At 32.2% G+C, this 26,527-nt stretch overlaps 1 protein-coding gene across 2 annotated transcripts in view; it reads right to left on the bottom strand.

Moving 5' to 3' along the window:
* The window catches only part of LOC129960929 (solute carrier family 2, facilitated glucose transporter member 1-like), a 78,252-nt gene that overhangs the window by 9,569 nt on the left and 42,156 nt on the right, over positions 1-26,527 (bottom strand). For both annotated transcript variants that reach the window (XM_056074678.1, XM_056074679.1), the window contains exons 2-7: positions 19,191-19,289; positions 13,812-14,097; positions 10,882-11,052; positions 5,155-5,262; positions 3,165-3,253; positions 2,976-3,074 (exon numbers count right to left, since the gene is read on the bottom strand). In XM_056074678.1, the coding sequence (XP_055930653.1) occupies positions 2,976-3,074; positions 3,165-3,253; positions 5,155-5,262; positions 10,882-11,052; positions 13,812-14,097; positions 19,191-19,289 (852 nt within the window). The remainder of the gene's footprint in view (positions 1-2,975; positions 3,075-3,164; positions 3,254-5,154; positions 5,263-10,881; positions 11,053-13,811; positions 14,098-19,190; positions 19,290-26,527) is intronic.

The raw sequence follows: 26,527 nt of genomic DNA on the forward strand, positions 1-26,527 counted from the left end.
AATAAAATGTAATAACATATGAGAGGAGTGCAATAACATATCAAAATCAACTTCACCAAGAATAAACAAAATTTGAAAGAAATATTAAAGATATTGATGCATATAGAATGTAATTGAAAAGATTTTTAAAAATTTTTTTAAATGATCTGACAAAAGTTTTTAATAATGGTCAGGTACTTGGAGGAGAAAAATGAATTAATACCCGGTAGGATATAGAAAGTAGTCAATTTATTGAAATCAAATATTTCAAGAATAGCATTCAACAGTAGATGTTCATTGAATATTTTCATCAAATAAAAATACATCAATGGATATCCCACCCTTTTTTACATATGTGCATTTAATTTAATATCATAAACAACATTAAACATGTTATCTAGTTTTAATTCTTAAAATTGCTTGCAATGGTTAGCTGAAACATGAAGCAGGCATTATTTTATTGCAACTGCCTGTGTACTGAACAACACATTTATTCAATGTTCAGCAATACATAAGGAACTATCGATACATTAAATCAGTTTGAATTTTTAACATGTAAAGGTTTTTCAGTTGACTTTAATGTAATTGATGTGAGTTTGATAGGCAGAGCTGTTGTTTGTGTCTTACGTTTATTTCAGTGTTGTAATATCAACTATCATTATTTGGAAAGCCTGATTCAGAAAGCAGAATCACTTTGATAGCAACTGACTCCTTATTGTTTTGGAGACATCCTTTGAGTGATAAAATTTTCAATTTTGACACCTCGATAATGTTACTTATCATAACACTACAAATAATTGGTATCATACAGAATTGTTAAATGTAGAAACTTGTTTATATGCAACAGTAAATAAATACTGGGAGAATTCAATGAGTTTGCAGGCTATATATGTTGGTATTTAATTTATTAGGAGTATTTCGTTGATTTTAAGAAAGAATTTACCTGAAACTATTTGAATTTTGAAATAATTTTCATATGCTGGTATGTTTAAAGAAAAATAATCTTAATAATACTTGAAATGCCAGAATTTAATAAATATGAACACTCATTTTAGAGTTTATAAAATACAATTTGTACATTCATTAAAAGATATTTAGTGAATTTGGAGGTATATGCACCCTTTAGTTTATAATAAGTATATAACAACTTTCTCAAACAGGAAACAAGTATTTATTTTGCAAACTATACAGTTAATTTTCTAAAAAATGTTAAGCTTCGAACATACATTACATCAAGCGGCGAGTAAAATGTGGCATTGAAAACTTCGGTGAGTTTTTGTGTTGATGTACCAAGAATATTTTATTAAATGAATAAATATTTTTCACCTTCGAATTTATTAATGCAAACAGCATGAAACATGATTTTTTACGCGATTTAAAAAAAGTTTCCAAACGGAAATAAAGGCCTATCTCTAATAGTTTAGAAATTAGGTGTTGGGCCATGACTAAAATGAAAACCATGTGCGTTTATCATATACAAAGCAAACCAAATTTGTTATTGCAGCAAAAACAGAGCCCGCAATGTTCTCGATCATAACAAAAAATATGTTAGAAGAAAAAGTACTTAAGAGATGAAAGCTGTTTGCAGACATTTTTATGATCAATTTATCTGTAAGAGTGCAAAATCAATGAAATGCTGAAAACTTTTGTCAACACGCCATTTTTATGCTTATTTACAAAAATATTAAATAATTAAAAATAATAACAAATAAAGCGTTTCTTCCACCAAATCGACATTTTATGACCAAAATGCATTCTGTATTAAACATAATTTCTAACATGATGATGTCATTAATTTAATGATAACTTTGATTTCAAAACGTTCATTTAAATAACTGCTTGATTGTAATATTTCGATTAGACTGTCACGTCGAAAGGTTGAATGTTGCCTTTCGGTTCGGAACTCACAGATAGTAATATTCAAAATTATCACCACAATCATAATTATTAGCAGAATCGGATCAGAGAAACAATGTATTATTTGGACGTCAATCGTGAATGTCGCAATTCTGCTGAATTTCAGTCAGGGATACTGAATTCTTTAAATTTTATTGAATAAAATATTTCATTGTATAGAAAGTGAATTTAGAAATGAGCAAAAGATACTTAATGGAAAGTCCCTATTTCTATGGATCCATATTTCGCCTTTAACAGCAATAAATCAGGAACATTTTATGTTTACTTCCTAGCTACCAAACTGAAAATATGTTTATTTTCCTTTCTCAAATCTGGAAATTTCTTATTTTCCTTTCTCAAATCTGGAAATTTCTTATTTTCCTTTTCATTAGGAATGAACTGTTAGTCTCTAAATCTTCAAGAAAGATATAGAAACATCGTTTGTCCCCATTTATACGCATTTCTGCATGTGCACTCAGTGATTTAGAGATTATATCCGAATATTTATGGATGTTGCTAGGAAAGGTACCCATCCGAATTGAACTGAGCCTTCACAAAATGACAATAGATTTTAAAACAAATTTTAGTAGTAGGACGTGACTAACAATTTATTTATTTTTATAACATAAAATAGTCAAAATAACGTTAAAACAACATTAAAAATAATTTTTTTAAAATATTTAGTATGCTACAACCTCTGACAGCTAATACATCTTGTATTTAGCTTTAAATTTTTTCGTACAAAACACACTAAATGCAATTTCTACTCAGATTAACCTATGAATCCTCCACCCATTATTAACGCAGAATTAACAAATGTGATTTTTATATGATTTCCATACATAAAAAAATATAAAAAAATTCGGTAAGAGAAGTTGAAGTGAATTATAACAATTTTCACAATAAGGAATTTGTTAAAATGGGTCATTAGAAAAACAATAGGATTTGATAACTAACGTTTATTTGGTTTTGAATATTATATAAACTTCCAAAATAGAAATTTTACAATAAATTAATATGCTTGATAAAAACAGAAATTGGTAAATTTCAGCTACAACATTTTTAGTTTTTTTTAGTTATATAGTTAAGCATCTACTTACGGCATTGATACCAGACAACTGTTGAGACAACATCACCATAACTGATATGAAAAGAGGAGTACGTAGCACAGGATTATGCCACATTTCATGAAGAGTGACCTGAAAGTATCAGGAATAAGTCATGATTTCATTATATAAAATTTTCATTTTAGAAAATTAAAAAAAAGGAAATGAAATTTATAAAAACACCTTTGGAACAAGCTTCATAGCTTCATATTCAGCTCGCATTTCATCCATTTCATCATGAACTTCTATAGTTCCCCGAAGCCAAGTTAAAGCTGAAACAAAATATTTATGTTTGCTTTTAATTTAATAAAATATTCGGTAAATATTCTTTTATGCTGCTCATAAAATGACCAAGAATGATGTGTACAATTTAAATTGATGGATTAATATCGTATTTCTAGATTACATCTAATGCCTTCAGGTAAATTTTTAAAACCATGTTATACTGAAATTTTTTTTCATAAATGCATTCTTTTTTATTATGTAAAAGACATAACTATGCTGGTATCCATGACCTTATACAAACCCAAATATGTATCAAATTTTAGGTCAAAAACTTTAATTTTTCCTTCCTTTAATTTTCCTTTCATTTTGATGTTCGAAGAGGTTTATAAGATGTGAAATATAGAACCACTTATTAATCGGCAACTCTAGAAAAGAATGCATTAAAACAAAAGAACGACTTAAGACCCCATGGGATTTCAAAATGGCACGAATACTATTTTACAGATGATACTCAAGTGATCTTTAATCATATGGTGCCTACGAGTTCAATTGGAGTTCCAGTTTTAGTTTTGTTACATTAACATCATGTTTGGAAGCCACCTCCCTCCTGACTTGGAACTTCAGTTAGATGGCACCTCAGTTGATACCCCTCCTTTAGGTTTTATAATCACACCAAAAAGAGGACGTCGGATTTAACGCGCCAGGCCCATTTACACGGAAAATCTTCAGTGAAATCGGAACCTTCCGAACCGAGTTTCGCCTTCCAAACCCAAAGCTGAGACCATATCACTAGATCATCCTCGCCCTGACTATAGATTGAATGAAGGAATCTTGAAGGCCATATCCACCCAACTGGTTTCAATCGACAATTTTCTTTTTAGTTTAACCCTTAACTGGGGAGTTGCGGTCTGTCAGACCGCTAATGATGGACTTTCGATCACCCTTATTCTATTTTTAGCTTAATTGGCTCTGTAAATTGACTCTGTAGCTTCCTGTTTCGTGACCTTCACTAAACATGCACTTTTTCAACCGGTTTCAGCGGATACTTTTTAAAAATATTTCAGCTGTTTCTTTCTGTCAGTGAGACCGTACCTTCCTTTTAGTGTTCCAGTATTATACAAGTTCTGGCAGATGGCTCTGAAATTTAGCTCTCGAAATATCAATCATCCAATTTACTGATCCTCTTATGAAGCAGAGCTCCAGAGACTTTTAAATTAAACAGAAAGTGATTTAAGTGGTGAGGATAATGGCACAGAAGATAGATGAAATTTCGCATTCAACTGATTCTTATATGTATTTTCAAACATAATGAATTTTTCTAGTGATAATGTATTTTGAAAAATTTATAAAATATATTAATATACCAATTAATATACCAAATATCTACAGAATTTATAGGATGATTTTTATGCTAGTACCTAACCTGTATGTTTAAAATTCCGTCGAAAACCGTACTTCGAAAGTCACACAAGCAGATAAAAAAAGGGTCAATTTTATCCATTATAATTGTTGAATTTTCCATTATATTGTTTTCAATATACCTTTATACACTGGAAAAATAAATATTTAAAAAGTAGAAAGTAATACGTTTTTTCAAGAATATTATTTATTGTAACATGTAACTCGAGAAGAAAATGCATGTTCCAATGCAATTACTTTTTCCAATAATAATATATTTTGAAAAATTTCGAAAACATATTTATATATCAAGAAAAATATCTTCAAAATATATTGGCTGATTTTCATTCTAATACTTTCCTTAGAAAATTTAATTTGAGCGTAAGGAAAGTGCGGTCTCTTAGACCGCACCTCCCCAGTTCAGTCCCAAAATGTCACCCCCCCCCAGTAAGGGTTAAAAGAAATTTGGAAAAATATTTCACAACATCATAATCGTAGACTGTACACGATTTCTGCATTAAAATTAATTGCATAGCCGTTTTGACGTTACCTTTCTGTGCTGCGACATCTCTTCCTTGAGTGATGAGAATGTATTTCGGCGACTCGGGACAGAACGGCAACGTGAATAACATAAATACAGATGGCACTAGAGTCATAGCTGGAATGAAGAAAAACACATTTTAAAGGCCGATTCAGTACTTTCTTTTGTTATAATTTTAAAAGGAGAAAAAATTCTTCCTTATTATATTAAGAGACATTTCAAATATTCATTTATGCTCTGAAACAACTAGCTCTTAACATTTTTATGAAATGTGAGTTTCAAATTTTAATTCTTTGGAAGAAAGAAATGTATTAAAAAGAGCAAGGGGTATTATTTAAATTATCAAAATGCTTTCACAATGATTGAATCAAATTTCTATTTCTCATATTTGAAATGAAAAGGGCCTCTTTAATTTTCGAATCCAAGCAGGTAGCATTCCTCAACTACAGAAAATGAGTTAGGCACAAAAGAAAGCATTGTTAGCGTTCAGTGACTTTAGCAATTTTCATTGATACCTCAAAAATCCTCAAATCCTCGATCTCCTGCTTCTTTTCATTTAGAGCGTGGGTGGGGGAAGGAAAAAGCTGTACTTTAATAATGTGAACACAGAATGGGGAGTTCAGATGGGAAAAAATTTGAGAACTATCTCAAGTTTTCATTTTTGATTGCAAGGAGCAAAAAAGGTCACGTGAAATGGAATTCTTCGAAAAAGACAAACATTCAGAACTAAAAAGGTTGTGGCACATAAAACGAATTCTAAAAAGGTTATGATACATAAAATGAATGGCAGCATTAAATAAGTTGTTAAAGAAGTATAAGTACTAGCTCTTATTAAAGTTATTTTCCAATTAAAAAAAACAATCTTTCGAGAGAAAGACGAAGTATACAGTCAAACACACACACACACACACACACATTAAACATTCTTGAAAGGCATTCGTGTAAAACATTCTTTGAAAAAACAGCAATGAATTCTAAGGATTAATATCCCTCATAATTTTAAGGAAATAGTCACATTCTTATACACTATTGAGATTTTTTTTAAATCCAAACCATGGCGAGGGCGGCGCAGCGTACATATCAAACAAAAAGCAGGAAAAAGAGACCTTGAGAAAGAATTTTGAACATATAATTTCTGAAAGACATGGCGCATCCGTACCGTGAGAAAATTAACTGTCCGCGTAACTCAAGAGTTAAAGTTACCGTAAATCTGGAGTTCGAGGGATTAGAAAATAATTTTTAGATAATTAATTAATTAGAAATTATTACAATTTACACCCTCCGTAAGCCTGGTATGGCAGTTGGACTTTTGTCATCATAAGATTCTGCGAAGATGAAGCAGTTTAGTAAATACGTTTAAATCATTTTAAAAACTTAAATGAGAATTGATTATCGTTTGAAACAATTATTCAATATGCAAAATGAAACGAAATAATTACAAATGCAATAGAATAAATAACATGAAGAAAGATTTCTAGAAATAACATACATAATTTCTAGAATAAAACTAAGAACATATTTCTAGAAATATTTTGATTTAATAAATAATAATAATTATAGGATAAAATGATATATTATTTTATAAAATGTTGTTGTTTTGATTACTCAGTCAAAAAGAAAATGTGGAAACGTGAGCTGCAATGTTTGTAAATTTTTTCTTTACGGTTCTTGGCTTGAAAAATGTTCTATTTTTATTTTATATATTTATATTTTTACAGTTTTTGACTTGGGAAACAGTTCTTTGCATTTCATTTGCAGAAACAAATGAAATGCAAATAAGAAATAAAACATGTGTCAATAACGTAATTCTTATCAAAACGTATAAAAAAAAGACAATGTCTCAAAAAAGAGAAAGATGTTTTTCGATACAAATGTTAGTGTCAGTAACATCTTCTGATTTAACATTAGTGACGAAAATATCATGATATGCAGTATGTTCGAAGAATAGGAATTGCTGAAAGTCTGAGCGTTGTGATTTGCACTATGCATTTTCTCAAAGAGAGAAATGCAATAGTGGCAGTGGGGCAGTAATACAGTTAATTCTTGTATATACAAACTCCACTTGAAGAATCTACGGAGTCCTGACTGGACATGCATTTACTTTCTTTCTCTAAATCCATTCTGGGTGGGATGGGTCAGCCCTTTGGACAACACCAAAGAATACATCAGCTAAGAGTCAACCCTAGAATAGGGAATCACAATAGTGTACTGGAGTAATACAGTTAAATCTTGTATAAACAGAATACACTTGACGAATCTTCAGAGTGCTGATTGGACATTCATTTCCTTTTTTCCCTAAACCCAGACTGGGTGGGGTGGGTCAGCTGTTAAGTCTGATTATTCTTTCCTTCCTTTTGACATCCCCAATGAATACATAATCAACCCTCGAATGGGGAATCAGGGGGGTTGATTCTTAAAAAAGAGGGGAAATAAATGGATTTAATGGACTAAATTTTTCAATTATTTTTTTAACGACTTCCTTGTTTATTCATGACTCAATTTAAGTTTTTCTGGAAAATGGAAACATTTAAATTTAGAAATATGTACAATTCGAGAGATTTTTTTTTAACAAAGAATTTGGTTTATTAATTCCGCAAGTTATTTCAGAATACTGTTTTAGTATTTCATATGGAACAAAAAAAAAGGGGGGGGGGTAATTTTATGTTAGGATAATTCATTTTTTATAAACTGCAAGATCTGCCAGATTAACTGCTTTCTCAATAAACGAACATCTTATTTTTGTTATGAAAGTCTATTGTTTTTTGAAAAGTCATTATGACCTTCGTTAAAAGGTTTAAAATAATTATTTATACCAATTGCAAAATCGTGAGGTACATGATAAAAAAAAACAAGCATTTCATGCTATCGGGGAACGGATCATTTTTCCCGCGAGCTCACATACTCTACTTATAAACCATAAATAAAAATAGGATGAAGAGGTATGGTAGCTTGTTCTCGCTTCCCCTGCATGTAAAGTAATAGTGTTTGGTTTGCTTCCTCCGATATCGATGTCATAATCATAGTTCCTATCAGATTGCTAACATGGCGATGTGTGTCCTTCAGTTTATCCTGGATGCTATGACAAGGCGGGGGGCTGCTCTTTTGCGATTATAGATCATAAAAAAATATTTCGAAGATATTTGTCACTGAGAGATAACTTGTTTCTTTCTTATATGAACATAATATATATGTTGTAGATTATATAATCCATCTTAAATATGCATATTTTTTGCTATTTTTAATATCTCACCTTAATTTAAGTCCAGATAAATCAAATATTTAAATTCAAAAGAATTTACTAACCATGAATTGAAAAAGCTGTTTAGTTCACATTTAATTTAATAATAAAACTGATCACTCGATTCTGCTCATTGTCTATTAATCCAATGCACAAATATAGTAAGTGACAGATGCCAACAGAAAGTTCTGTTGACGTGTTCACCAATTAAAATCAAATGTGACGTTTGAATCGTATCTTTGAAATGAAACGCTACTTTTACCAATAATGAGAAACATGGCAGGGAATGAGTTCCTGATTGAAATTGATGGACGGATTCTTAATTGAATATCAAGGTTGTCTACATTTTCAAACAATGGTTGCTCGCTTCTGAATTTAGAGAAAATTGAGCTGCTTTTTTAGATGAATTTTTGGATTTTTTTGCTTCATTTAGTTGTGAAATCCGAATGAATGAATCTAATGTATATATGAATCTAAGGTATATGTATAAATAATAAAAAAGCCAACGAAGCATTAAACGGCTATATTAAACCATTTGATATATTTTAATGCAATGTTTAAAAACAACTGCTTTTATTGAAGCAAACATCCTTTGCAGATAATGAAGATAATTTTTTTTTAAATCGCCAATATATGAAAGGATCAGGAAAAGACAACGCTATTGAAAAGTTCTATTTCATATGTCTATTTATAATAAAGTCGAACGTGTGAGGACAGACGAACAGTTATCAAATTTAATACAAATATTCTTTGGAACGCGAGAATGTGCACCTCTGAGCGATTTATTAAAATTATAAATTAATTACATATTAAGCAAAATTTTGACGTCTGTTTAACCATGACTTCCGAAAATATTATAGCACAAAACTGATTTCTCATCATCCCACAATTCAGAAAATTATCTTTTCATTGATACCAATTTAATAGTCGTGAAAATTTTTTCTGCATTTTGGCTACTTTTAAAAAGTTGTTTTTATCTAATTCCCCATGGTAGATTACATTGTTAGGCCTAAATTCGAACATTTTTCATTGTTTTATTGAATATATATTTACGTGATTTTCTTTCTGTTGTTGAAAGCTAAAGAAAAAGGCCTCTGTTCAATATTTGTGTAGCTTGTATGACAAATAAAATAAAAGCGAAGTTACAATATTGTGAAAATTGAACCGGACAATTACAATTTTATAAGTACTATGGTTTCATGGGAATGGTATCCATTAGAAAAAGTACATGTGAGTAACGAACAGAGCACTTGAAAGAATATTAGAAAAACAAGACTTACACATCTATGACAATTTAGTTTTTCTTCAAGATAGTTTGTAAACGGAAGCATGAACTTATGTCTAAGAAAAATAATTGAAGTGAAATACAATCAAAATCCTATGGCAGCCAAGTGTAGCAATTTAATAAATAAATAATAGCACAAATTAAAATTAAAGTAAAAAACGATAGAACTGCCTTTCCATTTATCAACAGAGACGAATAAATATATTTTCATAGCATAGAGACGGGAAAAAAATGCGCGTTTATTTTCCGAAATTGTATATTCTACTTTAGTGACCAAATGCTAAATTCAGTAGCAAAGGTTCAATAGATTTAATTCAATTAAGTGTACCCTAGTACAGAAGACCATGATTACATTAGTGTAGTACATATTCTATCAAAAGAAATGTTTATTATGAAGACCCCTTAAAAATATCAAATCATGGATGTCAAAAAAGATTGATTAAAAATAAACCAATTACCTATTCAAGGTAGAGTTTCATAAAAAAAACGAAGAATAAAAAAATCTCAACAATATATTATATTTCACAAATTTTCCTCGAAAATTTAATTCACTAAAAAAAAAAGCTTCCGTTTGTTTTATTATGAAACTGAATTTCTGTATGCCTTCACTATGTTCTATGTTCAGTTCATGTTCAGCATGCCTTGTTCAAAGTTCAGTTTATTTGACGCACTGATTGAACGGCATTTCTCAATGTTGATAAACAGAGCATGAAAATAATAACAGATTAAAACAAAAGGTCTGAATGTCAGTCGAATTAACGGTGACTGCACACAACTGAACGTTCTCTTGTTTCAATAGGATTCAGAAATGCTTCTAGATTTTATTAGAATTTGACAACTAGAATTTTTCCATATTAATTTATACTTTGTTATTTTAGTATAATTTTTTTTTCTAATAGATAGGAATATCGTTTGCAATCAAACTGGTCATGAGTGAAATATATTTAACATAATTAATGGGGACTGTGAAAAAAACAAACCATGTAATGTCTTTTCTTCAAATAACAGAAAAATTTGGATAAATGGTCAATTAATCATATATTTCTAAACCCTTAACTGTTGGTATGGTTCAATTTATGATGGAGCTTAGAGTTAGTAATGCTATAATTTTCAAAATTTTCTTTTCATTCAAAACTGAAAATTCACGAGAAGGAACTACTAATATCAGGTAAATCAAAGCTATTCAGAAGAAATGAACTGAAAAAAGCATTACCGAAAAGAAATGGCCATCGGTCTTCTGTGCCTAGAATTTGAGGTAGACCTAGGACTTGAGAAACTAAAATCGATATGGTAATTACAAGTTGATATATTGTGCCAACTGCACCTCGGAGATGAAGTGGAGAGATTTCTGCCAGATACATAGGTGCCAGCCCAGCATTGAGACCTAAAAGGAAAAACGTATAAAAATATATGAAAGAAAAACTGATAAACAGCAAACCAAAGAGCTAAATTGTCTAGTCTTAAATAAAAGATCTAATATCAACAATACTAAGGTGATGGAAGTTCACAATAGAATTTATGTCATCTACTTGAAGCGATACTTTATTTTTTTCTTTTTTTTTTATCCTTTCATGAAAAATTTCCTTTTCACTGTCACTGACATCAGAAAAGGAAAACCGATGGTAAAGCATTTAAACTTCACAAAAAGAATGACTGATGGAAAAAAAAATCATCCTTCATATACTGTTAACAAGTTTTCAGTCACGTTGCTGCTATTAAGTATAAAAATGTCCATTACACACATGCTTTATAAGTTATTTCAAACAGTTTGCAAAACATTTCATATCATCAAAAGGAGTATGTATAGATATTTTTTAATCGCTTTTTTTTAAATATGTAAGCGCCGGCGTCCTGGCATAGGGGTAGCGCGTCTTCCCCGTGATCTGGGCGTCCCGAGTTCGAGTCCCGGTTTGGGCATGGTTGTTCTTCTGTTGTTCTATCTGTGAGATGTGTGAATGTGCCCTCCTGTAAAAAGGGGTTGTGCAAGCGAATGAATGATGCGTGAGTGGCAAAGTCGTACTCTTGGCCCTAGTTGGCGCTGCTATAAAAAATAAGAGACGTTCCCCTCAGGCTTAAATCGCTGTCTTCGTAACAGCGGGCTTGTCAGTGGCAAGTGCCATAAGAAACAAACAAAACAAACAAAATATGTAAGTGACTTGCATGATCTGGCATTTGTTATCAGGAAAGACGTGTTGCTACAAATTGTGTCTTGCAATTTTATGAGATTTGATAGCCAGAACTGTTCCTCATGAACAGAAATCCTCATGACTTTGTAATGCTGTAATTAAATGAAAGGTATGAGACACTTACAGTATGACGTATGTCAAGCAAAGTTTCAGCACATTTTCCCATGAAGCGTGATTGTCATTCCGTTAACTTATGGAATAAAATGCTTATTTCTACTACATTATTCGGAAGGCTTACGTTGAACTGCCATTACAATTACTTTTATAGTAATGCAAAATGCAAGCATATCAGTACCAACAAACAAGAAGGAGAACGAATATTTTGAAAAATATACTGTTGACCAATAAAATTGCAACACTAGGAAGGAATGATGTGACGAACGTCAAAGTCACATGAAAGGAAGAAGAGGTTGGGATATGCAAATGATTAGTATTTCAAAGCATTTAGACGACGCAAGAGTGAGAAACGACATCTGAAGAAATGCATGGGAAAAAAATTGTGTTGTGGATTTCTCACTCGGAAAGCGCTTTATGAGGTTGGAGTTTGCTCAGAATATCGTGTGCTTCAAATACGAAGAAGAAATGCTTACCAGCAAGTGTCGGAATTCGATACAGGCAGGCCCGATACAGGTTTCCCGATAGGTAACGGCCTATCGAGAGGGTGGATTATCATTCCGTGATATCGCCTGACTCACTAGTCAAAATCCAACCATTGTCATGCAAATATGGAATCAATGGATTGCTGAGGGTCATACTGAACGGCATGCAGGATCTCAATGTCCTCAATTGTAAGGTCGACCCTACAAAACTATACAACCTCATCTCAAACAATTAGTCAGGAAATGAGCATGTTTGCAGCACACCCAGTACCGCTCGTACGGTGCGACAACGTTTGCAGCAGTATGGACAGTCAGCACGGCGACCATTATTTCGGCTTATCTTGACAATGAAGCACAGAGAGAGACGGTGACTCTGGAGCGCCGAATGGTAAAGCTGGATACAGGAATGACACAATGTCTTCTTTTCAGATGAGTTCCGGTTTTGCTTGCAGTATGCTGATGGTCGTACACGTGTCTGGAGGCTCCGAGGAAACCGCACGTCGCCAACTTGCATTCGATATAGGCATAGTGGTCCTACAGCTGGTGTGATGGTTTAGGCAGCCATTGGTTATACGACACGCACGTTTCTAGTTCGGATAGACGGTAATTTGAACGCAGATCGATAAATTTCTGACATCTTACGTCCAGTGGTAGTGCTTATCTTCGAGGCTTTCCAAACTACATCTTCCAACAAGATAATGCAAGCCCTCATGTTGCACATCATGTTCTGACCATCTTGGGTACACAGGATATTCAATTGTTGCCCTGGTCTACACGGTCTCCAGATCTATCACCCATTGAAAACATTTGGTCATGGGTTGCTAAGAGACTGGCTCTCCAGCTAATATGGTTGATGAAGAGTGGCATAGACTTGAAGCAGCATGGAATGAGTTGTTCGTTTTTCTCATCCAATCGCAGATCCACACCATGCCTTATGGGTAAAGGCCGTTTCAACTGCCAAGAGTGGTAGCTGTTTCTACTAATTTCGCAGTTTTGTAAACCTCCAAAATGCTTACAAATAAAATCATTTTGTCTTCATGCCATATTGCTTACATACGATAAATATATTTTTGTATTTGCTTTTCGTCATGGTGTTGCAATTTTAATGGCCAACAGTAAAGATGAGGAAAACGGGGCTATTTTGACATCATCGGTGATATGAATTAAGTTTCCACATGCAGAAATATATTTTTACTATGCCCTCATTATCCATGTTGTTATATTATATTGCATTTTTTATTATTTCATTGTTATAGAAAAGATTCTATAATTTTACAATTATATGAATCTATAAAACAGTTTCATTTGATATCAACAACTACTGCATTTCTTGTAGAAATCAAGTAAAGGAGACCTACCTGAATTGAATCCAATGAAAAAACGGCCAAGAATTAGCATTTCATAGGAGTGCGCGGCTTTAGAAGTGCCCATGAAAATGGCTGCGAGGAAGACAAATATATTGTTTAACAAGAGTCCACCTCTTCTGCCGAACCTTTCTGCAACAAAAGCTGTGAGAAGAGCTCCAGCCATACCACCGACACAAAAGATAGATACCAGGATGGAAAAGATGAAGGTTACTGTGTTGTCACCTGCAGCGGTTTCGTACCTGTCATAGTATGTGTCGTTGATGAACTTTTGAATCAGCTGGAAGATGAACAAAATGTGTCATTCATAAAGTCAACAGAAGGAAACACATCAGCAGTAGGAAGGTTACTATCGTTAGAGAAATTACAGTTCATTTCTACAAAATTAGAAAATTTGCATTTAATGCATAAAATTATCATCTCATATATGTTTTGATATACATTAACATATGGCATGTAATAAATCTGTAGATATTCATGGCAAGGTCCCGTTTTTATTCATACCATTTTTGATTAAGTAAAGAATGTAGTTATAAACAACCATTATGGTTACAATGTTAACACTTCCTTCACATCACGTTCATACAACACAACATAGCCTGTAATTATGTTTGACATTTGATTGTGACTCCATTTGCCAAATTTCGAACTTTTAGCAAGCCTCAAGAATCTTTTCTGATTAGATTTCACTTTATAATAAGGCATTATCTTTGGATATTGCTAAAGACACTCCAAGTTTGTCTTCATTACATACTCTTCAGAAGCCATTTCAACAAAGCAGAGCATTTGATGCAATAATGCCGCTTGAATAGAAATGTTTAATGATAATTATATACGTTTTGAGATAATGCTATATATCCTTTCTTCCTTGTGCCGGGGCACTGGTGATAATTGCGGAATACATTGTATTAAATTGCACTTTGGTAAATGCTCAAAATAAAAATAAAAATAGAAGTTATTAAAACGAGTAACATTATGTCTAATGTTGTATCCTATGAATTTTATTGGGTATAAATCATGAGAACGTGACGCTATTTGTACAACTGATATACAGAAGAATTCTTAAAGGAACATATTTTCAGAAATAATTTCGACAGAATTTGGTTATTCTTCTTGATGGCGATTTGTCATTTCAATCAAATATTTATTTATGTAGTAAAAAAAACTTGGTTCTAAAAAAAACAAGGTATGTGTAAGTTTAGTTTAATATAGTTATATTAACGTTTTAAAGAAACAATAGGGCTATTTTCGTACGGACCTCGTAATTTTGAACCGCGGTTAGATGATGAGGACGATACCTAAGCAGGCACCCCTTTTCCAAACTTCCACACCACACCACACCAGTGGGAGGACGTTTGGCCCAGACGGATTTAACGTGCAACAGACGCGCTTACAGGAAAGTTCGTCGGGTCTAGAACCTGGAACCCTCCAATCCCGAGACTGAGACATGACCACCAGGCCTAACTTCAGTTAAACTCCTTTCTGAAACTATTAAGTTCAAAATTCTTTTTCTTTTTCCACTTTTCTGCCCTTCATAATGTTGCGTCTCCCAATGTTTACGGTCCTAAAGAAAAACTTTTAAAACGCTTCCTAAAAATTGAAGTTTTTAAATAATAACGAAGAAAAAGAATAAAAATGTCATTCTCCTACATATGCTCTTTTTTCCTTACAATGCCATTTCATATATTATATTATACATGTAATAATTTCTAATTAATCTATGCTCTTAAAATAATTTTTAATCGCTCCAATTCCGAGTTCGTCGTAACTTTCATTTCTTAACTGCACGAATTATTATTTTTCCCATTGAATCAAAATGTTATCTTGACGCATTATATTCTGAAACTTTATAAGTTCGGAATATTTCCTCACTGTCTCTATTTCTTACTTGCTGCCTTCCAACTCGGTATGCAGCTCCATCCTCGCCCTGGCTCAGACAAAAAGAATCTTGACAAAAGATAAAAATTTGATGGAAACTATGAAGAATAAAATCATTAAAGAACCTTCCCGACTGTTTCTTCAAATCACGGTTCATATGTACACAGATACATTTTAACTCAATTAGGGCAGGCTTGTATCTCTTGGTATAATGTATGAAACAAAACGCAACGTTTATGAAGTGTAGATATTAACAAATGTAGTTTTTTAAAAATTAAAAATGCGATTTTTCTCAGCTAACATAAATATTTATTTATCTCCATTCTTGAATATGAGAATTAAGAGAATTAATTCGATAGTTTTCTGTACATGTTAAATTTTTTTTAAGAAATGTAAACGTAATTTATAATAAAATATAATGAATATTAACCAAAAGGTGAAATGATAATTTTAATTTCGCTGTTTGCCATCAACTGATTTTCGTATTAATTTAGTATTTTTAAATGAAAGAAAAAACATGAATTCTTTTTTTGAAAGAAATTCCATAACAAACAAGGAATATTTAATTATTTGAATTCTCTCAGTATAAGGTTTCTAAAATCAGCATAAAGAAACCTTCATACATTATTCTTAGAACATATTTTATGGATTCTTAGAATCTTTTTAAATACAATAATAATAATATAATAGCTGTCATCACAACATATATTACGAAAAAAATTACGAAAATTTTATTATTTTGCTACAAAAATCACATGAATAGAATTTATTATTCAATAGAAAATGAATTATTCTTAGTTAAGTGGTGGAGTTTTATTAACGTGAAGCCATTTATGGGAATATTAACAGTTATTAAAGCCACATTATTGATACTTAAAAGCCACTCACTTAACCTTTTATCTCTTATACTTTGTTGTTGTTGTTGTTGAATGCGTTAGTTTCTTTCGTTCTAACTAAATTATAAATTATGAATTCTAACTAAATTATGAAAAAAAAAAAAAACTTAATTTTAGAAATTCGGAAGTATTATTCTCTTTAAACATGCATATGTATTATAAATTAATACATGCTATGTATAATACGTTATTAGTTTTAATATTCAACTCAAAAATTGTTTCAGCAAATTTAAGAGGTCACATAATTTAACACAAACATCTCATTCTAAAAAATAAATAAATAAAAGGTGTTTGGAGCTTTTTGTTTATGTTATGTAAAATAGGTACTTTTTTTTTTTTTTTTTTTTAGTTTCATCAGCAACAAATATTTTAAAAAGAACACCGAATACCTAGTAAAAATCTTATCTCTAAAAAGAAAGATTAAATATTTTTAAAGAACTATATATTTTTTTAACCATTCTATATATATATATATATATATATTTCAAGTTTAATGCTTTTTTGCTATGCGTAACTCTAGAAAAAGAATAAATAACTCGACTTTCCTGTGCATTCAACCTCCTAAGTAAAATGTGCACATTTCGCAAATAAAATCTTGATAACTGTGTTAAAAAGAATTGGCTGTAAACCATTGAGAAAACGAGAGCAATTTCTACTTTTTACACTAGAACCAACTAGAAAGTTCCTGTAACTTCATGATGCATCCACATCTGTGAAAAAAGAGGTTAAAGTAGGCTGAACTCCATAAATTCATATCCGAGGGGTAATGTAGTTGCCTTTATATCACTATGTCCCTTCAACTTCTATTCAACTAATATCTCTAACTGTTATCAACGGTTCAAGACACGAAAAGAAGAGAGACAATTTTTTTTTCTCATCGAAGCAGTTGCAAGACATTGTAAAATACCGCAACATGTACAGCTAAATCTAAACGTGCTTTGAAAGAAGTAAATAAAATTCTTATTCAAAATTCTCATTATTTTAAGGTTTGTGGTACAAATTATTTACTTATAAAAACATGATTTTTAAACAATTTCTAAGAAAATTCAACAAATATAAATTTATAATAAATGTTCATGACAAAAAAGAACATTTATTCAATTCGAATGTCGTGAATTTAATAATAATAAATAGAAATTCAGTTTCAGTTGGATTTCACAGCGGCTTTATACTGTGTGTGTGTGTGTGTCGAGATAGTTTCTTTTCTCCAGACACACAAATGTAATAGGATTTTACTCTTTTCTACATGGTCATTAAACCGATGAGTGAGATTTTGGAATAAATCTGCGAACTATTTCTTCATTAATTATGCATTTGATGCGCATTAACTTTTTCACTTTCTAATAAATTAAATTTCTTATAAATTTTTCGGTATAAAAACTCAAAACTGTAGACAAAATAATACGTTGATAATTTTATTTAATTTTCCTATAGTAATTATAAGGGTAAAAAACTTTAAACGTTCTATTTTATTTTTAATCTTTTTGACATGATAGCTGGAGAACTTTGCAAAGCTATGTAAGCAAATTAATCAAATTTTAAAGTAATAATTTCATTATTTCTGTACGGATCGGTACAAAAATACATGAAGTTTTTTTTTCTTGATTTAGTCAATCAATTTTTAAAATTTCTCAATTTGAAGGTAAAGAATACATTTCTTTTCTGTTTCTGGTGGGAGGATCCGTTATGTAATGATCAGTGATAAAAACTGAGCTGGTATATTTAGATTACAAGAAAAGCTTGAATATTGTGAAAGAAAGGGAAATGAAAAAACTGATTTTCAATACAGCGATGAAGCCGAGACATAAGAAAAAGGAAAACAACATTTTGAGGAGAGTAGAATGGAAGACGTAGGAAGGAAACACTTGCCTATGTCGAATACTTTTCAGAATTTCGAACTCGTTATGAAACGTATAGTAAAGTTAATTTCCCGAAATTAGAACCAACATCGAAATTCAGGAAGCTGCTCAAAAGTTGAAAGAACATTATTCATAGAATATCGGATCGTAATTTGGTATTGAAGTTATATTTAGTTCACATGACTTTCTCATCTTCACTATAATTTACCTAGAAGTGGGCTTCAGAATAATTTAGCGCCTGTGACCTCAAGTTGTCAAAATCAGCCACTGCATCTATCATATTTCTTATTTCTTGCTGTTCACTAAGAAATGATTTTTCAAAATTAATCGACATGTCAATGTTTTTCTTCACTTACTTCCAAACATATTATTGCACAGAAATTATTTTTACACTTCATAAAAATCCAAATAATTATCGTGTCAATGATATAAATTTTATTTCCTCGCACTTTCTTTTTCTAATTTTAATAATTTTTAAAATATATTTTATGACCATTTTACAACTTCTACTTTTCATTGTTCTATTTACTGCATTTCTATGGACATGGGTTGCGACGACATTAAATAATTGTTTTAATATGAAAATTACCTTTACTATAATTAATAGTAAATTTTGAAAAATATTATACAGACAGACATATTATTATGATTTTTTAATGTTTCAGGCAAGAGATAAATTTAAAATTGAAATGCATCTTCTGAAATCTTTTAGATTAAAGTAAAAATAGCGAATAACTTACTGATTGGGGAATATTTGTAACTCCAGTATTATAACCATGTTGGAATGAAGAACCGAAAGCTCCTGCAGCAATTGCAAAAACTAAATGACTCGTCAGACCCTAGAAGAAAAGAAATATTCAAATTAACATTCATAAAAATGATTGAATGACGCAATTTTTACTTCATGACATTCATTTTTCTAGTTCTGTCAAATGTATAACTGAGGAAATTTTAAAGTTGGTCAATAATATTGAAGAAAAAAATCCTAACAATATTTCATGAAAAATGTTTTTATACATTACTATTCTACTTTAGTTCTCCCTCTTCCCCTGAGAACAGTCATCAAAATCGCAAATTAAAATAATAATTATAATAAAACTTAATCCCGCCGGGGCCACGGTGGCCTAGTGGTAAGGTCTGGACTACAGAACCTCAGGTTCGAGACCGGGTTCCACCGGAGAACCGTCGTGCAAGCAGCTCTGGTGCACGCTAAATCCATCGGAGCGACTCTCTCTCCCACCGGTGTGATGCGGAAGTTTGGAGAGAGGGTGACGCTTCCGTTATCTGACTGCGGTTCAAAATTACAATGTCTGCCGCAAAATAGCCGTAGCGTTGCTTTAAAACGGGCGTTAATATATCCTAAACCATCAATCACACCTTTGGAAATAGTGACAACTTCTTTGTACATGTCCGTAGGTGTGACGTCAGATGTTTTTTATCCGACCACTTTGCTCTTGTTATATGTTTGACGTAAAGCGCTTGAAAATGCATACATTTTGTATATATAGTGACGTGGTGAGTGGGAGACAAGGTGGAATACAGATGCCACAGTCCTAAGGGCGTCATGGTGACAAAACATTAGTTCAGTTATGTCATATTTTTATGGGAAATATCCCAAGAGGGCGAAGAAATAATACCCTTGACTCGAGCATCACTAACCCTTGCTACGCTACTGCGCAGGATAATTAAGGATGAGATGGACCATTCAAATATTTCGTACATTCGGCGTTTCACAGATGGCGCATTTGTCTAATCAGACACTTTAAGCTATTTTGAATGGTGTGCACCTTTTTGCTCCTCAAAAGGTAAAATATTTTCTCTGACCTACCGATATGCCTGAATCTTTACGTCATGATATCGAAAAGTAGCCATGACTGTATGTAACTTTTGATAATAAACTATTTTGTTCTCTACAATTGTCTTTTTTTAAGGTAAATCAGAACTAGGGAGGAAAAACGAATTAAAAAACAAATCCTAGCATGTTTGTAGACAGCAACAGACAATGGCGCGGAAACAATATATATAAAAAAAAAAACCTGCCCTGCCAAAAAAAAAAAAAAAAAAAAAAATTAAAACAACTTTTATGGTAGACTCTATTGTTAAATTCGCAAATGGAGTTTCGCTGTAATACTTTAAATATTACAGCGTTTAATGTCTGGAAAAAAGAGAAAGTAGGGCAGTAATATCGATGATTTCGAAGTGAATGAACTGAATCTGTTTAGTGATTCAGATTTAATGAAATTCCTTGTGAATTTTATGTTTAAAAAAAGCTTTCTATTAACACAAGCGGATTCAATGATCCAGGACATTTTTGAAAGAAACATGAAACATTTATAAACAATTATCGAGGGAGGAAAGAAAGAAAATCAACGTAAAATGAATTTAAGTAAAGATACCTTTACAAATTAAATCACATAAATACTGATATAGATAGGTAAGTCAGGTAAGATCGTACAGCTGAAACTCGAAAGTCTATTGGAGCCTAACTATTTGACCTAGAAATGTTTATTAAAATATTTTTAAATATTCATTATAAACTGGGTCAGTGCTGAAAAGTCTTTACTTACTTTTCATTACCTTATTTACATTACTTTTTCATCAATGTTTTTTTTATAGAAAAAAGTTGAATAATCTTGTCATAACCTACTAGAGGGATGCCCAAAAGAGAGCTACGCCCGACTTTTTTTATAGTACGGTGTGATTTGAATGACCACACCGGTGCGACAATAAAAATGGTCTCTATGATAACCTCAAAATAAGCTTCCATAGCGGCGAAAGTTAAGCTGCCACTCGTCATTTTTGATATATAATCTGTCATCGAATTGAAGTCGCTCAACCTCACACCATTAATGTACCCACAAGGGAAGCCAGAACCTGCTTACTTATACAGCAACTTCTTACCACCTTTTCTGAGGTGTCTTAGTGTGTCCCACTAGTGAAATAAGATCAAGTGTATATATAAACTTATTGATATACAAAATATTAGATTTTTAGAGGAAACATAGCTGACATTTTTATTTTATATGATTATTCCAGAATATCATTTTTAGAAAATTCACATGTAAAACAGTTATTTTTTCCCTCCGTCCCACTGCAACTTTCTTATACCTAGAACAGATACTTTCCTAAATTGAATTGGAAAAAAAAGTTTAATGTTTATCGGAAAACGGTCTTAAGTGTTCAAAGGAAATCAACGCTTGTATCCCGAGGAACAACGTTGTGGAACAATGCCGGCGTCCTGGCATAGGGGTAGTGCGTCTTCCCCGTGATCTGGGCGTCGCGGGTTCGACTCCCGGTTTGGGCATGGTTGTTCTTCCTGTTCTATCTGTGAGATGTGTGAATGTACACTCCTGTAAAAAGGGGTTGTGCAAGGGGAATGAGTGATGCGTGAGTAGTCAAGTCTTACTCTTGGCCCAAGATGGCTCTACGATAAAAACAAGAGGCGCTCCCCCTTAGGCTTAAATCGGCTGTCTTCGAACAGCGGGCTTGTCCGTGGCAAGTGCCATAAGAAACAACAGCAATAAAAAAAATTGAAAGATTATACCTCCCATCGATGACGGGACGTACTTCCTTACGGAAGAGTTGTATCGTGGCCGGTGATGGCTCTTAGGACTCAAGCACAGATCCCACCAGTGTTGCTGTCGCGCCGGTCTGGTCATTCAAGTTTTTCCATGTGCCTTCGAGTGAGTCGGAGTAGTCAGTCTATGATTACATGTTAAATTTTGAAGGGAAAAAAAGAGAGTATTCTAATGACAACTGCTTCTTGAAAAACCTCAAAAATCAGCGTTCGAGACCGTAACGGAGCGTGGATTGGGATATCGCAAAATACGCTTTCATCACTTCTGAATAATAGCAATACGAAAAGCATTAGAAATTATGAAATAATACTATTAGAATATAATTTTTTTCTCACCCTGTGAATTCAACTGGAAAAAGTTGGTTTTCACGAAATCTTTAATAATAACAAAAGAAATGGTTGAAACTTTAGATTACGGTTAATCGAAGAAGAAGAAAACGCATCGTATCGTAATTCCTCTTTTACTCAAGAAGGTTTAGCATTTAGACTGTCACGGCAGGATTGAATGATTGACAGCAATTTGTGGGGGTGCACACGTATAATAAGCATCGTACGCAGAAGGTGAGTTGGTTACCCATTATGGTTGGGGCATACACCTCTCTTTATGGCTGTGTCGTAATGGTTCTATATAAAGTAGCTTTCAAGAGTCTGCGAACGCATTTGGTGCAGATGCTAGAATTGCATAAAGACTAGTGCTTGTCAACCGCCTAGCGGAAAAGTGAAAGGTCGTAACCTTATGCCAAGGTGAGGAGACGTCACCGAGAGAGCCGAAAAGGCTGTCACACGTCATTTTCCACAACTTCTCACCATACAAATTTGTAGTGCAAGCGGGAAGAGGCCATTTACTATTTGAAACGAGTTAAGAACTAACCCCACTTAAATAAAATGAGCTCGGATGGCATGGTAAAGAAATGAGACTAAGAAGAAAAAAATGATAAATACACAAGTTCTAGAAATTAAACATAAAAAAAGGCAATATTATATTTAATATTTTAATGTTTTCATTGTCTTTTTTTTTTTTTTTGTAATTCATTTACTTCCTTTTTGTAAAGTTGTTTTTTAATGCTGCAGTTGACTGATCAAAGTTAACAACAGTCAGCAAATTTCTTTCAAGTCATAATGATTGGATGGTGTATTACTAGGCAAATATTTATACATGAAACAATTATTTATTGGATAAATCTGCATCTTTGAAATGTTTCCGTCTAACCCGCTTTCAAAACAAACACATCTCTGCATATTTTGTAGATAGAAGTGTGAAAGTTTATGTGTACATAGATGAAAGTGTGAAACATTTTACTAATTAAAATTTTTGCACTACGGAGGCCATATAAAAATATAATTTGTTGCTTTGTTTTTTATTATCAATCCTCAAGAAAGCCAAAATGCTTTCATGCAGTTGCTCATCATATTTAATGAAACTTTGTAATTAAAAATATATATCCTGGTGCAATATTTAGGGAAAGAAATTCTTCACTCCCTTTTTTTGCGACAACCTTTATATTAAGAACAATTTCTAAATTTATGTTTTTATTTAGATACAAAATTTTAATACTTGCATATTATTAATTCCACCCCTTCTAGATAGGCATAAAAGCTGAAACAGACCATTCTTTATACTATAAAAAGGGAAAACACAGCTTAGAGTAAACTGAAAAAATAAATATATAAAAGGCAAAAAAGGTATCAGTGTTATTTTTATCTTTGAAAAAATTCGAGGTTTATATATATGTGTGTGTTTGCGTGTGCAATAAATTCAATCTAGCATTCTTCTTAAAATTAATTATTTTCCAATCACTTGAATTCACTTAATGCATTAAAAAAGAACTTAAGTTCCATGGCTCTCGGGATGTATTAGTTGTAACACTCACTCTCTTGTATCGCTGCTGAAGCAGTTCTTTAGATTCAGTTTCACTTCCGAAACGAAGTTTGGTTTGGCTTAGTAATATTAACGTCCCGTTTTAAAGCAATACTAGGACTATTTTAGGACGGACCTCGTAATTTTGAACTGCAGTCAGATGACGGGAACGACACCTGAGCTGACAACCCCCTCTCCAAAACTCCCCAATGCACCAGTGAGAGGACGTTTGGTCTTGACGGGTTTAATGTGAACCAGACCCGCTTACAGGATGGTTTTTCGGTGGAAGCGGGACTCGAACTTGATAAAATAAAAACTTCAATATAAACAGAGAGAGAGAGCGGCAAACAGAGGTATAAAGCAATGCTTCATGACGATGATATATTTTTTAAATGGGTTAATTAAGCTCTAATGAACAGAAATTGCGTTCGATATTAGCTTTCATTATTTTTTAAAAAATGTAAATGTATTTCCTTGCAAAAATGTAAATGTATTTATTCCCTTGTAAAAATGTAAATTCCCTTGTAAAAAATGGAACTATTTCCTTGTAAAAATGTAAATGCATTCCCTTGTAAAAATGTAAATTCCCTTGTACGAATGGGAAGTTGAAAATTAAATGATATCAGAAAGAAGAAAAAAATGTTTATAAACTGTTTTGAACATTCTTCAATGAATCATTAGAAATAAGTACTTTGTAACAACCTTTAATCCAATCTATCTACTTGACATTCATTCGATATTTAATAAACTAAAACTTTTTTGAACTCACATTACACAATCCCAAACTTGTTAAACAACAACACTGATTTCCTTTAGCCGCAAACCTGCTCGGCATCAAGGAACTAACTACATACAGCACGTTTCTAAGAAGACAGGGCTTCCGTCTGAAGCGGACTTCTTCCTCATTGGTCCATTTGTTTCTGGAAACGTGGGTGTGTCTGGAGGAGCGCCAAAGGTCACCTTGGAGAGATTTTCCTCTCTTCCAAAGGGCACGTAATCGATTGGCGGTTCTTATGGAAACCGGTGTTTTGTTCGTCATAAATGTTGGCATTCTTCCAACAGACATGCCAAATAGAGCACCCATCACAGGAGGCGGGATTTCGTCAGGATTTTGTGGGATAGAAAAAGAAAAGAAAAAAAAATTCCGTTGACTCTTCCAGGTTTTGTTCAGTGACTTTCATCGGAATAATTTTCATTCTTCATGGGAATACTGCGCTAAGACCGGCACGTTTAACTGGTTATCAGATTTATCTACGTGACTAGGAATGTGGAGTTGGAAAATGATTACCGTCTGTAGTAGATGATGATTCCGTAGATTTTTTAAAATATTAGAACAGGACAAATCTGAAACACGATTATAGAACATAGCCATTAATCAGGTCTGAAATCAGCTAATGAATCAATATTAAGAGTTAATGAGTTGAATTATGCCTTTTATTAATGGGGGAAGGGAGAAATGGATATTCGCCTTAAATTTTAAAGTAAAAAAAGAAGTTAACAAATATTTTTATTTTGAAATAGATTTAATATTTTTTCTGAAATTAATCCAGTTTAAAAGACATGCGCAAGTTTCATTTTCTTTCCGTCAGTGAAGTAAATAACAGTGAGGACTTCCTCACTCGTTATATTTAGATATCTTTGTGGCGAACTGACATCTTTTATAAATCATCTTTTATCTTTATCTTAATGTTCCGTACGGAAAAGTCATACAACCATTTTTATTTATTTAACAAAAAGAATAAGCATGGAGACTAGTAGTATGGATGTCAGTTCGCCACGGTTGTATGACTTTTCCGTACGGGACATTTCCGTACCGGTCATAAAACTGTCAATCAATGGTTTTGTTTGCAAGCCGGTTGTGTTGCTGCCAAAAGAATCAGTTCTATAAAAGGTTACAACATTTTTAAACGTTATCTAAAAATATCAGACTTGGGTAAATTTAACTTGATGTTTAACGCAATATTGAATACTTAATGACATGACTTTTAATACAGTGTCATGAGTTTCAGTACAACCTGAATACTGTCCACTTAGTCTTTATAAAAGATGAATTGCTTTTCAATGATTTTACTCAAAAATGTATAAAAATCAAGGACGAATGATATTTTTTCTCATGTAAGATACTGTACTATTTTACTCATGTAAGATACTGTATTACTTTCGAAGTCAATACAGTACAGTACGATCGACTTTGAAACAATAATCATTTCTTCTATATTTTAGATAGTAAATACATTATTTTACAAAAATATGACGATTTTCATTAAACGAAAGGGTTTTGGTTTCATCCGTTTTTGCTTTATCTCTTCTTGATTCGTTTGTTTGATTCAATAAATTTGAACATTGAAATATATCTTATTTAAATACAAGTTTTTTCTAAAATTTGAAGTACAATAAAATAAGATTAATGACACTGGAATGATTGGTAAGGCGGGAATAGTTGCAAAAGCAATTCTTGAAATCCCACAAGTATTAAGAAAAATTTCCAAATACTGATGTGACGTTTCCAAGAGAGACGTGTAATATCAATTTCCAGAGTAGAAGCACTATTACAAATTTAAACCCTTTTGGCTATCATCGTAGATTTCAGTGTTGTTGCATTTTTTAAAATTTGTACTTTGATAAGGATAAACTATTTGTTT

The sequence above is a fragment of the Argiope bruennichi genome, chromosome X2, assembly GCF_947563725.1.
Source record: "Argiope bruennichi chromosome X2, qqArgBrue1.1, whole genome shotgun sequence".
Classification (NCBI taxonomy): Eukaryota; Metazoa; Arthropoda; class Arachnida; order Araneae; family Araneidae; genus Argiope; species Argiope bruennichi.